At 44.7% G+C, this 15,845-nt stretch overlaps 1 protein-coding gene across 1 annotated transcript in view; it reads right to left on the reverse strand.

The window, feature by feature from the left end:
* Positions 1 to 6,677: 6,677 nt before the first annotated feature.
* DHRS12 (dehydrogenase/reductase 12) overlaps positions 6,678 to 15,845 on the reverse strand; it is a gene marked incomplete at its 5' end in the record, with an annotated part of 34,018 nt that continues 24,850 nt past the window's right edge. Inside the window, 2 exon segments of the mRNA XM_019668883.1 lie at positions 6,678 to 6,763; positions 8,732 to 8,817. Of these exon segments, the coding sequence (XP_019524428.1) occupies positions 8,747 to 8,817 (71 nt within the window).

A 15,845-nucleotide genomic window follows, 5' to 3' on the forward strand; every position in this document is an offset into this window, starting at 1 on the left:
ACAACATGAACCCAAAGAGGCCTACACCAAGGTACATCATAATTAAAATGCCAAAGTTTAAAGACAAAGAGAGAATCTTAAAAGCAGCAGGCAAAAAGCAGTTAGTTACCTACAAGGGAGCTCCCATAAACTGTCAGCTGACTTCTCAACAGAAAATTTGCAGGCCAAAGGGATTGGCATGAGATATTCAATGTGATGAAAAGCAAGGACCTACAACCAAGACTACTCTACTCAACAAGTCTATCATTTTAAATTGAAGGAGATAAAGAGTTTCCCTGACAAAAATAAAGCTAAAGGAATTCATTGCCACCAAACCAGTATTACAAGAAATGTTAAAAAGACTTCTATAATATAAGAAGAAGGGAGGGGGGAAAGAACATAAATATAAATAATAAAATGGCAATAACTATGTACTGATCAATTATCACTTTAAATATAAATGGGTTAAATGCCCCAATCAAAAGATATAGAGTAGCTGAACAGATAAGAAAACAAGACCTATACATATGCTACCTATAGGAGACCCAGTTCAGATAGATTGAAAGTCACACACAGACTAAAAATAAAGAGATGGAAAAGATATTTCATGTAAATGGAAACAAACAAAAAACAGCTGGGGTAGCAATACTTAGACAAAGTAGACTTTAAAACAAAGGCTATAATAAGAGACAAAGAAGTACATTTCATAATGATAAAGGGATCAATCCAACAAAAGAATATAATCCTTGTAAACATTTATGTGCCCAACACAGAAGCACCTAAATCCACAAAACAAATATTGATGGACATAAAGTCAAAGATTGACAGTAATTCAGTCATAGTAGAGGACTTTAACACCTCATTGACATCAAGGAATATATCTTCCAGACAGAAAATCAACAAGGAATCAGCCGCCTTAAATGACACATTAGACTGGATGGATTTATTTGATATTTTTAGAGCATTTCACCCCAAAGCAGCAGAATATAAATTCTTTTCAAGTGCACGTGGAACATTTTCCAAGATAGACCACATGTTAGGCCACAAAACAAGTCTCAGTAAACTTAAAAAACAAGTCTCAGTAAACTTAAGAAGATTGAAATCATATCAAGCGCCTTCTCCGACCACAATGGTATAAAACTAGAAATTACAATAAAAAACTAAAAACATCTGAACACATGGAGACTAAATAACATGCTATTAAATAATGAATGGGTCAGCAATGAGATCAAGGAAAAAATCCAAAGATACCCTGAGACAAATGAAAACACAATGACCCCAAATCTATGGGACCCAGCAAAAGCAGTCCTAAGAGAGAAATTCACAGCAATACAGGCCTACCTAAAAAAAAAAAAAAAAAAAATTCTCAAATAAACAATCTAACCTTATCCCTAAAGGAACTAGGAAAAGAACAGCAAACAAAGCCCAAAGTGAGTAGAAGGAAGGAAATAATAAAGATCAGAAAGAAATAAATGAAATAGAGTCTAAAAAGCAATATAAAAGAACAATGAAACCAAAAGCTGGTTCTTTGAAAAGATAAGCAAAACTGATAAACCTTTAACGAAAATCATCAAGAATAAAAGAGAGCAGACCCAAATAAATAAAATCAGAAATGAAAGAGGAGAAGTGACAACTGACACCACAGAAATACAAAGGATTATGAGAAAATATTATGAACAATTATATGCCAACAAATTGGACAATCTGGAAGAAATGGATATATTCCTAGAAACATACAATCTTCCAAGGCTGAATAAAGAAGAAATAGAAAATCTGAACTGACTGATTACTACTAACAAAATCGAATCAGTAATCAAAAAGCTCCCAACAAGCAGAAGTCCTAGACTGGATGGCTTCACAGGTGAATTTTACCAAACATTCAAAGAAGAATTAACACCTATCCTCAAACTATTCCATAAAAGTTCCAGAGGAGAGAAAGATATTACAAAAAATAGAAAATTACAAGCTGATATCCCTGATGAATATAGATGCAAAAATCCTCAACAAAATATTGGGTTGTCGGAAAAGTCATGACGCATTTTTGCAACGAAAAACATAGAAAAGGGCCGGCCGAGTGGTGCATTGGTTAAGAGCAGGCTTGGGACGCCAGAGGGCCCCGGTTCGGATCCCACATATGAGGGCCAGTGACACTGCCCTCTACAGCTAAGATGCTGAACAATAAGCTCAACCTGGAGCTGGGCTGCCATGAGTCGCCAGCGATGGCATAGGCTGCAGCCCCTGCTGCAGCGGGTTGTCATGGGCTACCGTTTGTAGCCAGCAGCCAGCGTGAGCGGCCAGCAGCCAGAGTGAGCGGCCAGCAGCCAGCATGAGCGGCCGTCCAGAAGCCGGTGACTGATCTGCCTCACCCAGGAAGAGCGCAATGATGGTGCCAACTTGGGCCAGTGAANGGTGACTGATCTGCCTCACCCAGGAAGAGCGCAATGATGGTGCCAACTTGGGCCAGTGAAGCAACGTCCTCCACAGCTAGACTGAAGAACAAAATGACAGCAACTTGTCTGTTCCCCTTCCCCCAATTTCCCAGCGCTGTTCCCATCCCCCAATTCCCCAATAAAAGTCTTTAAAGAAAAAAGAAAAAGAAAAAGAAAAACATAGAAAAAATACATCATGACTTTTCCGACAACCCAATATTAGCAAACAAAATTCAGCAATACATTAAAAATATCATACACCATGATCAAGTGGGATTTATTCCTGGGATGCAAGGTTGGTTCAGTATCCACAAATCAATTAACGTGATACACCACATAAACAAAATGAAAGATAAAAATCATATGATCATATCAATTGATGCAGAAAAAGCATTTGACAAAATCCAGCATCCATTTATGATTAAAACTCTCAGAAAAGTGGAATAGAGGGAACATCACTCGACATAATAAAGGCCATAAACAACAAACCCACAGCTAACATCATAGTCAATGGGTAAGAACTAAAAGCATTCAATTTAAGATTAGGAAGAAGACAAGGATGCCCACTTTCACCACTTTTATTCAACATAGTATTGGAAGTCCTAGCCCCAACAATAAGATGAGAAAAAGAAATAAAAGGCATCCAAATTGGAAAAAAAGAAGTAAAATTGTCATTATTTGCAGATAACATGATACTATATTTAGAGAACCTTAAATATTCCACAAAAAATACTATTAAAAGTTATAAATGAATTCAGTAAAGTAGCAGGATAAAAATTAATATTCAGAAATTGGTTACATTTTATACATCAATAACAAACTTGGAAAGAGGAATTAAGAAAACAATCCCATTTACAATTGCATCAAAATTTAAAAACCTAGAAATAAATTTAATAAAGGCAGTAAAAAACCTGTACTTGGAATATTGAAGAAAGACAGTAACAAAGATACAAATAAGTGGAAGTATATACTGTGCTCATGGATGGGAAGAATTAACATTGTTAAAATGTCCATACTACCCAAAGAAATCTTTAGATTCAATGAAATCTTTATCAAAATACCAATGACATTTTTCACAGAACCAGAGCAAACAATCCTAAAATTTGTATGAAACCACAAAAGACCCTGAATAGCCAAAGCAATCTTGAGAAAGAACAAAATTGGAGGTATCACACTACCTGATATCAAACTATACTACAAGGCTATAGTCATCAAAACAGTGTGATACTGACATGAAAACAGACACAGAGATCAATGGAACAGAATAGAGAAACCAGAAATAAACCCACACTTATGTGGTCAATTAATCTATGACAAAGGAGAGAAAAATATACAATGGGATAAAGACAGCCTCTTCAATAAATGGTGTTGAGAAAACTGGACAGATACATGCAATAAAAAAATGAAACTAGATCACTTTCTTACACCATATACAAGGAAAACTCAAAATGGATTAAAGACTTAAATGTAAGATCTGAAATTATAAAACTCCTTCAAGAAAACATAGGCAGTAAACTCTCTGACATTGCACTTAGTAATATTTTTTTCGCTATGTCTCCTCAGGCAAGGGAAATGAGAAAAAATAAACAAATGGGACTATATCAAACTAAAAAGGTTTTGCACAGCAAAGTAAACCATCAAGAAAACAAAAAGACATCCTACTAAATGGGAGAAGATATTCGCCAATGATATATCCAATAAGGGGTTAAAATATATGAGGAACTCATACAACTTAACACCAAAAACCAAACAATCCTATTAAAAAAAAATGGGCAGAGGACCTAAATAAACATTCCTTTGAAGAGGACATCAGATGGCAGAGAAATACAAACTAAAACCACAATGAGATACTACCTCACATCTGTCAGAATGGCTATCATTTAAAAATCAACAAATAACAAGTGCTGGTGAGGATGTGGAGAAAAGGGAACCCTCTTGCTCTGTTGGTGGGACTGCAAATTGGTGCAGCCACTATGGAAAACAGTATGGAGGTTCCTCAAAAAAATTAAAAATAGAACTACCATATGACCCAGCAATCCCACTTCTAGGTATTTATCTAAAGAAATCCAAAAGATGAATTCGAAAAAATATATGCAACTCTATGTTCACTGCAGCATCATTTACAATAGCCAAGAAATGGAAGCAACCTAAATGCCCATCAATAGACAACTGGATAAACAAGAGGAGGTACATATATACAATGAAGTATTACTTGGCCATAAAAAATGAAATCTTACCATTTGTGACAGCATAGGTGGACCTAGAGGGTATTATGCTAAGTGAAATATGTCAGACAGAGAAAGACAAATACCACGTTATCTCACTTATATGTGGAATCTTAAAAAACCAAACCAAATAAACAAAACATAAACAAACACATAGATACAGAGAACAAACTGATGGTTGCCAGATGGCAGAGGGGTGGGGGAGATGGGTAAAGAAAGGGAAGGGATTAATAAGTACAAATTGGTAATTACAAAATATCCACGGATGTAAAGTACAGCATAGGGAATACAGTCAGTAATATTGTAATAACTATGTATGGTGTCAGGTGGGTACTAGACTTATTGGGGGATCACTTCGTAAATTATATAAATGTCTAATCACTATACTGTGCACCTGAAACTAATATACTGTTGAATGTCAAGTGTAATTGAAATTTTTTTTAATTTAAAAGAAAGATAAAATTTGAAATCGTACGTGGTGCCATTCAGAGGACAAATGTCCACGTGCTCAGGCCCCTACCCAGCCCTCCCTCAGGCTCCGTGTCCTCACCTGAGAGGCCCCGTAGTTGCTCTGTGGCGTCAGACAACAGATGGCAAACTGCACCTTGACCCAGATGGAAGAGCCAGGCAGCAGGCTTGCCAGCACAAATTCTGTAAGCAGACAGGTTGATGTGGGATTATCAGTGCGAGGTACTTGGGAGTACAGGAGGCCGGTGGCTCTCCGTGGTCTGATGGATCTCACACGTGTCAGGCAGCACCGAGCATGTCTCCATTAGGAAGAGAAGAACTGAGAAGCCATACTCTCCCAGCATCCCCAGCCTGAGTCTCTCCTTTGCATTTACAACAGGAGACTGCAAAACCTCAGCTGTGTGCTTCAGACGCGAATCTGTGCCAGGTCTCCAGCCAGGTCTCCTAGGACGCTAGAGCACTAACATGCACCTTGTTCTATGGGGACATAGGTGTAGCAAAAATTACATCACAAGGTGTGTACTGTTTTGGAACCTGATGTCTTCATTTAATGATATAGTGCAGACAGTTTTCCTTTCCCACAGATATTTATTGACAGCAGAGTTTCCGGGTTTGAATGGCTTTCTTCAATAGGTGTTCCATTATGGATTAACTTACTCTCCTATCACTAGTGCTGCCATAAGCAACTTTATTTTCCATGTCTTTTATTATTTTTTATATAGAATATAAGGCTGGATATACAAATGTTAAAACATCTAAGAAACTGGCTTTCAGAAAGGTGACAGCAGTGTATGAGAGAGAGCCTGTTCCCCAAAACACTGTGACCAGGCCCCACTGGGACGTCCTTGCCTCTGTGCCTCAGTTTCCTCCTCTGTAAATGGGTGTGATAGTAGTGCCCACCTCACAGGGACTGTGAGGACATATGTGTGAGCACCCAGGCGGCATTGAGGGTAGCCCTTGGCACCTCAGTGTCCTGCAGGTCGTCTGCTGCGGCTGCTGCTGTTTTCGTTTCCCTTGTCTGGGCAGGAGGAAAGAGTTGCAGGGAGCAGGGAGCTGCGGGGAGACCCTGAAGGGAGCTCTGCTCTCCTTCCCTGCTGCTCCCACATGCTTCCAGATAATTCCAGCTGTCTCCTTAGTGATTATTATTTACTTTTGTGAACTTATTATTTCCGGAAACCTGGGGAGTGGTGAGGTGGCCCGGGACCTGTCCTCCAGGTCCCCAGTGGCCTCCCATTGGCTTCCCTCGGGCCCTGTCCATCTTCTGTGACAGGAGAATGCCAGTGTTCACCAGGTCCCTCTACCACCAGGCCGCTGTGGTCAGGAGGGCCCCCAGCCCAACCTCACCCCCACTCCCGGCTGTGCACACGGCAAACTAGAAACAAAAGCTCTGCTCCTGAGGACCAGGCTTCCCTCTTTCTAGCCCAACGTGTCCTTCTCAAATGGGAATGAAGCGATCCTTTCATCTTCATGACTTTGGTTTCAGGTCATTCCCTGGGAGAGTCGACCCTGAGGCTGCTCAGATATTTTTAGATGAAACGTAGGCGGCATGGAAATTAAAGGCTATGACCTACCTGGGGTGTCGACCCAGCCAGGATGCACTGACGAAAAATGGATGGCCTGGTGCGCTCGGACCCACCGCTCAGTCAGAACCACCTGCTGCCTCTGGACAGGAGTGCAGGATAAACAAATGGGAGAGAAGGCTCCCTTCAGGTGCGAGGCAAGGGAGCTGGCTGCCCGCACACAGGACAAGCTCCTCCCTGCCTCGGCTGGCACTGCAGTTTGCACGGATCTCACCCTTGATTTCACCTTTCTCCCGAACCAGATCTTTACCAGCAATGTAACTACAGAACCCAGTGCTGCAGCCTGTCCCTCTGCAGGAGGTGCACGTGAGCACAGAGAATGAAGGAACAGCAAAGGGCCGCTGCCTGGGGCTTCCCTAACCCCTCCCCTCCGTGAAGTCACATCTTCCTCTTTCACAAGCTGCTGAAGCGAGTCTATTCTTTGCTGGACACACGCTCAGTGAGGGCAGGGGTCTACCCAGCTCCCTCTTGTACCTCAGGACCCCAGCACTCAGCGGGTGTCTGTTAATGTGCGAATGACCTCCTGCCTTAGAGTGCAGGAAACATACTGAAGATGCTTAGACAGCACATCAGTTGCAATAAAAATTTTAAAAAATCACTAAAGACCCCACCCCCCCCAGCTTAAACTTCATCTGTATCGAGCTACGGCCCAGTCTCAGGGCAGTTCCACCTGCTCTGCAAAGAACCCCAATTGGGCCTCATTTGTGATGAGCAAGTGCTTTGTTCCCACGTCCCCTGGAAAAGCTGTAAAGACCTCTGGCCCTTTCAAACGTAAGAATTTTGAGTCATGAGAAGAAATCCCCCAGGATTTGGTCTGGGGGTCAGTGAGCAAAAGTGGGGCATAGGGTGCACCCGGCAGAGGCAGAGGTGAGGAGGGCATCGGAGGCTTCCTCCTGAGGCAGACAACACCAGCAAGAGGGAAGGTTGCTGGAGCTGGCAGCTTCACAAAGTGGAGCCCACCAGGTGACTGGAAGGGCCCACCACCCTGACCTGAAAGCTGCCCACAGCTGTCCCTGCTCTTCAGAAGCCTCTCTTCCCCAATGTGCAGCCAGCGCTCAGACGACACAGCTCTCAGGGAAGAGCCCACAGCCTTTAGCTGGGTCTTGACCACAGCTCTTTGCACAGTCTGCCTCCCTTTTCACAGGGAGTTCATGGGCCGTTTGTGGGCAGCAGCCACCCAGCCATGACAAGAGGCAGGAAGGAGCGGGAAGGTGGAGGTGGCCCTGAGGGCAGAGGGGCAGGATTTGGAGTGGCTTCCAAGCAGTTATGACTGCCAGAGTGAGCACTCAGGCATCTCAGTCTACACATCACAGTGTCCTCATGGGCATGTGTCCTGGGAAGAAGCAGCACCAGGCCGACCCTCCCCTTGACCTAGATCCCTCCCAGGCTTTGTCAGCTTCTCTCTAGAGCAGCAGTTCTCAACCTTCCTAATGCCGCGACCCCTTAATACAGTTCCTCGTGTTGTGGAGACCCCCAACCATAAAATTATTTTCGTTGCTACTCTATAACTGTAATTTTGCTACTGTTATGAATCGTAATGTAAATATCTGATATGCAGGATGTATTTTCATTGTTACAAATTGAACATAATTAAAGCATAGTGATTAATCACAAAAAAATATGTAATTATATATTGTGAAATATTTATTTCTAATTACAAATAAATGAAATTTTGTCTTGAAGCCGGGTACTCGTATGTGGGCGTATCTGCATGTGGGCGGACCCTCCTGGAGATGGATACAGGAGTGGTGTCTCGGTTCCTAAGACCATCGAAAATATGTGTTTTCCGATGGTCTTAGGCAACCCCTGTGAAAGGGTCATTCGACCCCCAAAGGGGTCGCGACCCACAGGTTGAGAACCGCTGCTCTAGACCCATCCAAACTCTGCCCAGGCTGGCACACCGCTGCTTGATTTCAGGTTATTAAACGGAAGGCCCATTGGCCAGAATTTGGTTTTCCCTGTGGATGTGGACAGATGGCCTCTTTAAGACAGCTGGGGCCACAAATGTAGGACCACTGACTTCCCATTGGAGATAAAGTCATTTACTTACAAAACAGCCCAAAAGTCAGCTCACCACTCTGGGGTCATGTTCTTCCTCCAACACAGGGATTAGGGCCATCATTAGAATGCACACACCTGAGGAGGCACAGAGCATTCTGTGAGAATGAGGTGGAGCTATCTGGTGCCCTGGGACCCTCTTCTCAGGTGGCCTGGGGAGCGGGGGATTAGAGGAGGGCCGGGGGAGGGGGGGGTCTCTTCACCTGCATCTTCTGGATGAATGCCAAGTAGCTACCTGAGCTGCAGCCTCCCTCCTCTCAGAGGACTTTCAAATCCAGATGCTGCTGCAACCAGCCCCGTGGTGCTATTGCTTATTTTGTTCCTTACTAAATTTGATTCTCCTCAGGTTTTCCTTTCCCCAGGATTGGAACAAAGATGCCTTAGACCCCCACATACTGAGAGGAAAAGATGACCACATTACAGGAAGGGAAAAAGCAAACGGCAGACAGTCTATGAGCCTACTTTGTGGGGGAGAAAAAAAATGTTTGTATATATACACATAAGTTCATTATGTCTACTCTGTGCATAAAAAAATATGAAGAGGAAATAGGAAATTTAGCATCACTGCTGATGTCCCAAGGGTGGCATTAAGCAAAACGTTTGCTTCCTTTGCTGTGCATGTCTGTACTGTTTGAATTTGAATATTTTTACCATGAGCATATAATTTTATGATTTTTCTGCAATCATAAAACCAGCATAACATTTTTAATGAAATGAGAAAAATGCTGTTGAAGTGTATTTGACACGGAAGGATATTCACAATATATGGAATGAGAAGTTACAAAATGGCAGGAACAACAAATTCCATTTTTCTGCGGAAAGGTGTCATAATAAAGAGAAAATATCTGCAAGGATGACATTTTGGTGCACTAAAGTGTTAAAAATGCTTATCTCTGAGTGATAGAATTCTTATTTCTATGTTCTTAGGCCTATCTGTATATATATTTAAAACAATTAACATATATCACCCTGTATTAAAGAGGGTAGTTAAATTCATAAGTTGAGTCCCTTATCCCAATGTGAGGTGGGAAACAGGAAGGGGTTCCAAGTGACAGGACCCTGGGCTCTTTCCTGGGCCACTGGGGGCTTCTGCTTGGCCATCTCTCCCCTGTCTGTGCGGTGGCCCTGCCCTTGGGGTGGCTCTGTACTCAAGCTTGAAGGAGCAGCCTGACTACACAGAGAGGTCGCTGAGGGAGCCCTTGACATGAGCCCTGGCTCTGGTGCCGACCAGCGATGTGACCTTGGACAAGTTGGCGTAGCTTTTTGGGCCTTGATTTCTTTACCTGTGGAAGGGACATAATAGCTGGCCAGCCCACCTCCTAGCATCCGAGGGTTTGGTGGTGAAATAAAAATGTGTGTGTGGATGGAAAAGCTCTCTGTGCATGTTGGTTGCTGTCATTTGATTCTGTGTTATTATTAATTGTAACTACATTGCGACTCTCATCCCAGACAACATTCTTAGCTGTCCACGGCCCGATTCGATTTTGGCCGGCCTTGTTAGGATTTGTGGAGTTTTAAACTCTAGTGAGCAGTTGGTCTGGAACATCTGTTCACCTCCACCCAGTGGCCTTGAACACTTCCTTTGTGTTCACTGCTGGTGGCTTTCTCTGTGATTTAATTTGTGAGAAGTAAAAAGGACCTGTGCCAAAAGCTATCTGCCCCATCAGCCTGCCATGACGGAGTCATAAATGGCTCCTTTGAGTAATGGAAATGAAAGCTGGAAGCAGGTTCCACTCAGCAGGCCTGCAGCCCCCTCCCCTGAGAAGCCTCGCTGCCTGACCCCTCACCCCCCAGCTGGAGGGCCTGGGTCACTGAGGGCTGGGCCTGCTCACCCAGCCTGCCTGGCCCCTCAGGCACTCCTCCCTACCCAGGAGATGGCTATGTTTTGTTTTCTGCTTCAGCCTGTGTGAGAGAGAATACACCTGTATGATTTAGATGTTAAGAGAGTCACCTGCAGGAGGACTAGCTGGGCTAAATACTCTCCTCTAGGACACAACCAGCTGAGAGATGCTCTCTAAAAACTCCTGCAGAAACAGCACAGTCTTCAGCAACAGGCCTTCCTGAGGCTTTTCTATCTTTTAAACAATCTCCCTCATCCAAGTCCACAAAACAGGCCTTTTCCCACCCTTCTCCCCGTGCCCACCCACTTCCCAAAGGAACAGATCTGAGGCGTCACATGTTTCTGTATGGTTTTTTGTTTTTGCCTCCTAGGCCACCAGCTTTATCATTCCAAAGGACATATGTAACTTTACATGAAGCAAGCACTTCTCCTCCCAAGAAGGAGTCGAAGCATCTCTTGTTCTATCTCCAACTTCCTAGCCAGCTTTCTGAGGCCCTTCCTGCATAACCTCAGAGTGTTTTCAGGCCGGCAAAGAGAAACAATAATAATCTGCTAAAATAATAACAGACAAATATGTAAGTTATTTGCCTCTCTCTCTCTCTTTCTCCCCCTGTGTGTGTGTGTGTGTGTGTGTGTGTGTGTGTGTGTGTAACAGCTTTATTAAAAGACTCCCAAAGAGGTTCAGTCACTTATCCAAATTCCCAGCAAGTCCATACAAAGTGGAAAACAGATGGCAAATCTCCCTTTTCTTGAGTCATTAAAACACAGTGAGTGCCAAATGACACCAGTGCCAAGGGAGTCAGACCGTACCCCACTGTTTGCAAGGCATTGTTCCCTTAGGTAAACTTGGCGCCAGGAGCTCCTTGCCCAGCTCATGCAGACCCCACCACGGGCCATTGTCAACACATGAGCCAGCGTCACTCACTCTCCTGCCCCAAAGCCCTTCAACACTCCTGGTTCCCAACCCACTTGAGCAAAAAAAACTTGGGGGCCTGGTATGGTAGACTTCTTCTGGAGATGTGGCCCATCCCCTCCCCTTAGGGGTGACCCCCACATCCTCTTTGTAACAATAACAAACCCATAACTGAACCATTACCCTGGGCCAGGCACTATGTTTGTCCCCTGTGGCCTTGACCCCATGGGCACAGTGGACTGAGCTAGGAGTGACACCTGACCCAAGCTGTGCCAGTCCAACCCTCCCACCGGGAGTGTGGTAACAGGACCTTTGAACTGAGGGCAAGTTGGCTCAACAGCAGCCATATTTGGCCCACGTGCTTGGAAAAGCAGAGAGAGCCTGCCTGCAGAGAGGGGAGAAAGTAACAGCTGTGATGACAGCCTGTGGACCACAATCCCAGGGACACAGAAAAAGTTTACCCCAGTTCCTCACAGCTCTCTTGTTCTGTCCCCGACCCTCCCAAAGCCCAGCTGTGCCTCTTCCACTGAGTTCTGTGAGGGCTGCGCTTGTATCCCAACAATAAATTATTTTTGTTTAGTGGTCTTGAGTGGATTCCTGTTACTTTTAACCTGACAATCCTTGAGACCCTAAGCTTATTTTAGCTAGAAAGTTCACCAGTTCTTCAGTGCTAAGCAGCTGCATTTTAAAATAAGAATATCCCTGGAGAGGTACAGGCAGGGCATCATTGGAAAGGGCTAATGGTGCATTTGGTCATTCAAATCTTAGTGTGCTCAGTAACTTTCTTTCCTCCAAGACAGACTAGCTAAGATCAGGGACATTTGGGGGATTCATAGTTTTGATGAGAAAAAAAAAAGGAGCAGCTATTTTAGAGTACGGGCTCCGAGGAGAGGGCAGGCCTGGTGAAGGGCAGGCACTTTCAGCAACTAGAAAATGTGCCCAAGGTTAGTCCTGCTCCCAGTAATAAGGAAAATAATTCATTATGACTCATTAGTATTTTTAATTTACAGAATGCCTTCCTTCCAAGGAACTCATTATGTCGATGGAAGTTCATTATGAGAAAGAGATTTGGAAGTGGAACTTATGCTGGACATAGTCTTCTAAATATGGCAACAAAGACCTTTATTACATGGGTACATGACTTGAAGCAAATCTCTCTCTATAAGCTAATTAAGAAGGGATGTAAAACTGTGTCAAGCCCAGGCAATGCTGAAGGAGACAAGCGGAGCGCTCTTAAAGCATTACTAAAACCCTGTTTCCATCCAAATATTAAATTCATGGTGCTCCCGAAATCATACAGTATCTTGGGTATGACATATTTTAATAGCATTAAAGTTAATTATTGTTTGATGAGAAAAATATACAGCAATTTTTATGTTTAACTTAGGAAAACTGATTGGAGATTCTAATAAGAAACCTTCAAAGCCAGCCTGAATTACGACCGCTTTGATTACTAGCCAATGGATATGTGCTTCCACCAATCATACTATCTGCTGGAATAAATAATTGTCCCTCTACCCTGGGAAGTTACTGGTGCGGATTTTAAAGGAGCAGACAGTTGCGTGGATGCATACCATTTAATACTTCTCCATTTGTACAGTAACACAAACATCCCATAGTGAGCCCAGGGAGACGTACAAACTGACCTTACAAATTATAGAAAGACCATTTCAAAGATCACATTACCTGGGGAAGTCAGCAGCACAGAGTCCCAGAGAAAATGGGGCGTCAGGAGGCATTAGAGTCAGCAGCTTCTCATGGAGTATTCTTGATTTGGGGTCAGACAATGCGCCGAGGGGGAGTCAGATCATTCCCTTTGCCCCCAATCTCAACTCATGCCCCTTATCCAGTTCCATTCATTCAGCAAGTATTGATCAAGGGCCTCCTGGAGGTCTCCCTGCCCTCAGCACTCACCAAGCATTAACAGGCATTAAGCAGTTTGTTATGTCATTAACCTACTCACAGTTCAGGTAAGTGCTATGAAGAGTTCACACAGACTGTTAGGAACTCATGGGAGTGGGTCAGGGAAGTGTTGAGGTGCATTAGCAATGAGGTGACTTCTGAGCTAAGATGTAGAGGACAGGCAGGAATAAGCTGGTAGAGTGCTGGGGATGGAAAGGAGAGTGTTCCCGGCATGGAGCACAGCCTGTGCAAACAGCTTTGTGGGGAGAGGGGTTTCAACGGAGGGTGGCTAAAGCCAGGCGAGCAAGGCGGACAGTGGGACCAGGTGAGGCTGGAGCCTAGAAGGCCAATGCCAATGACACTGAGCTTTTATGACACCACGGGATGGTCCAAAGCAAAATGAAATAGATATATATTTTTAAGAATCCCTCTGTCAGCTTTATAGAGGAAGCCACCAGTGAAGGGAGGGCACGAGTGGGCACCGAGAGTCTTAGTGTTACTATAGTACCTTTTGGTCACTGAGGTGGGTTGGGCAGAATGGTAGCCCGGAGATGACAAGAAGCAGACAAAGTGGACACATGTTACAGAAGCTGACTTAAGGACGTGATAACTGATTGGATACAGGAGTTGAGGAAGGACAGCTGTCAAAGATGAGCAAGTTTGGTTGGACAGTCATGCCATCTGCTGAGGTGGGGATCATCAGATGAGAAATAGAGGGCTGAGGGAAGATGAAGGGCTCAATTTTGGCCACGCTGAGCTTACAGTATTTGAGACATGGACTTGGAGCTCTGAAGAGAGATCTGGGCTGGACCGAGACTTTTGGGAGCCAAGGCACATGGTGGCATTTGGGGCCATGGGCAGGGATGAGATCCTCATAGAGAAAGTGCAGAGGGAGAGGAGAGGAGGGCCCAGGCCTGGGCTTGAAAGGATGCCAACATTTAAAGGTCACGTGGAGAAACCGCAGCCTGTTAAGGAGCTTCAGGAAGAAGGAGCAGAGGCAGGAGGAGCCATGACCTTGAACTTGGAATCACAGAGCCCATGCAGAGAGAGCCACAGGAGACTGTGGATGACCACATCAAGTGCTGCTGAGGGATCAGGTAAGACGAGAATGAAGGCACATCCTCTAGGTTTGGCAACATGAGTGTCATAGGTGACCTCAGCGAGACAATCGCCACTGGTTGGGGAGAAAACTGGAAGGGCGTGGGGTGCATGGGAAGCGAGGAAGTGAAGAGAGAGATTGGCTGTGAGGAGCGGAGGAAGATGGAATAAGGTGTGGAGTAAGCTGACCTCCTGGTCCTGGCGTGCCCAGGACTCTCCTGGTTTCTGCACTACACACCCTGCATGCTGGGAACCCACTTAGCTCTGGAAAGCCCCAGATAGATGGTTGGTCACCCTAAGGTGGAGTCTTGCGAAGGGTTTGTTCATGTCTTTTTTAAATATGGAGGTGGACATATGTGAACGCTAATGGGAAGGATCCACCTGAGAAGAGAGGGGAGAGTCCTGGTCACTTGCCTCTAGGTCACTCACACATAAGTGAAAATGCTGTCACTTCCTTGTCTTCCCCAGGCTATTCAAGGGCTTTGCCTCAGGTGCTCTAGCAAAACCAGGGTTTCTGTTGCAAGATGACCCAGCATGCTCCGTGCTGTCACATCTGAGGCAGGCTACTACACCTGGGACGAAAGAGCCCGCTTTACAGCAGGGTGAACCGGAGTGTGGGCACTGGGGCTCGGCTCATTGAAAAAGCGTGAAGGTGCTTAATTGGGATTTTGTTTTCAAAATTGTCCAAATGAGTGCCTGGTAGAACTTCTGTGAATAGCACTCCTTTAAAAACACTCACTGCGCAACTAAAATTGAACATGGCACCTTGAGCTGAGTGGCTGCGAGCTGCCGATGGGCGGCCGGATGGGGACTGGACTTGGGTGGAGCTGAGCTAGCTGCACCCTCCACAACTAAGATTGAAGGACAACAACTTGGCCTTTCCCCTTCCCCAATTCCCCAATAAAATCTTTAAAAACAAGCAAACAACAACAACAACAAAAAAGCACTCTCTGATTCCTAGCCAGATAATCAGATAAGGCCCTGGGCCCACAGGCCAGGAAGAGTCCCAGGCACCTGCTGACTTCCTGGATTGGGGCTGGTGCTCCTTGGCCTGGGGACCAAGAAGAGCAGCCCACACATTGTTGGGAGAGAGCACTCAGCCTGACTTGAGGGCAGCGGCTCAGACCCCACCCTGGGAACAGCAGGAAACCTCTCCAGTTCTGGGAGGTGTTTGTGCTTCATCCAAAGCAGCCACTGTGACTAGCAGAAAACCAAAAGCCAATGCGCAAATGAGCTCTGACTTTTGGGTTTATTCATTCTTTGTCTTAGGAGGGCCAGACAGACTCCCAGTGCAGTTTTAGACCAGAGCCTCACTCAGGGCTCCAAAGTCCTTCTGTAAGTGGTGTGTGTGTG

Source organism: Hipposideros armiger, unplaced genomic scaffold, assembly GCF_001890085.2.
Source record: "Hipposideros armiger isolate ML-2016 unplaced genomic scaffold, ASM189008v1 scaffold_541, whole genome shotgun sequence".
In the NCBI taxonomy this organism is placed as follows: domain Eukaryota; kingdom Metazoa; phylum Chordata; class Mammalia; order Chiroptera; family Hipposideridae; genus Hipposideros; species Hipposideros armiger.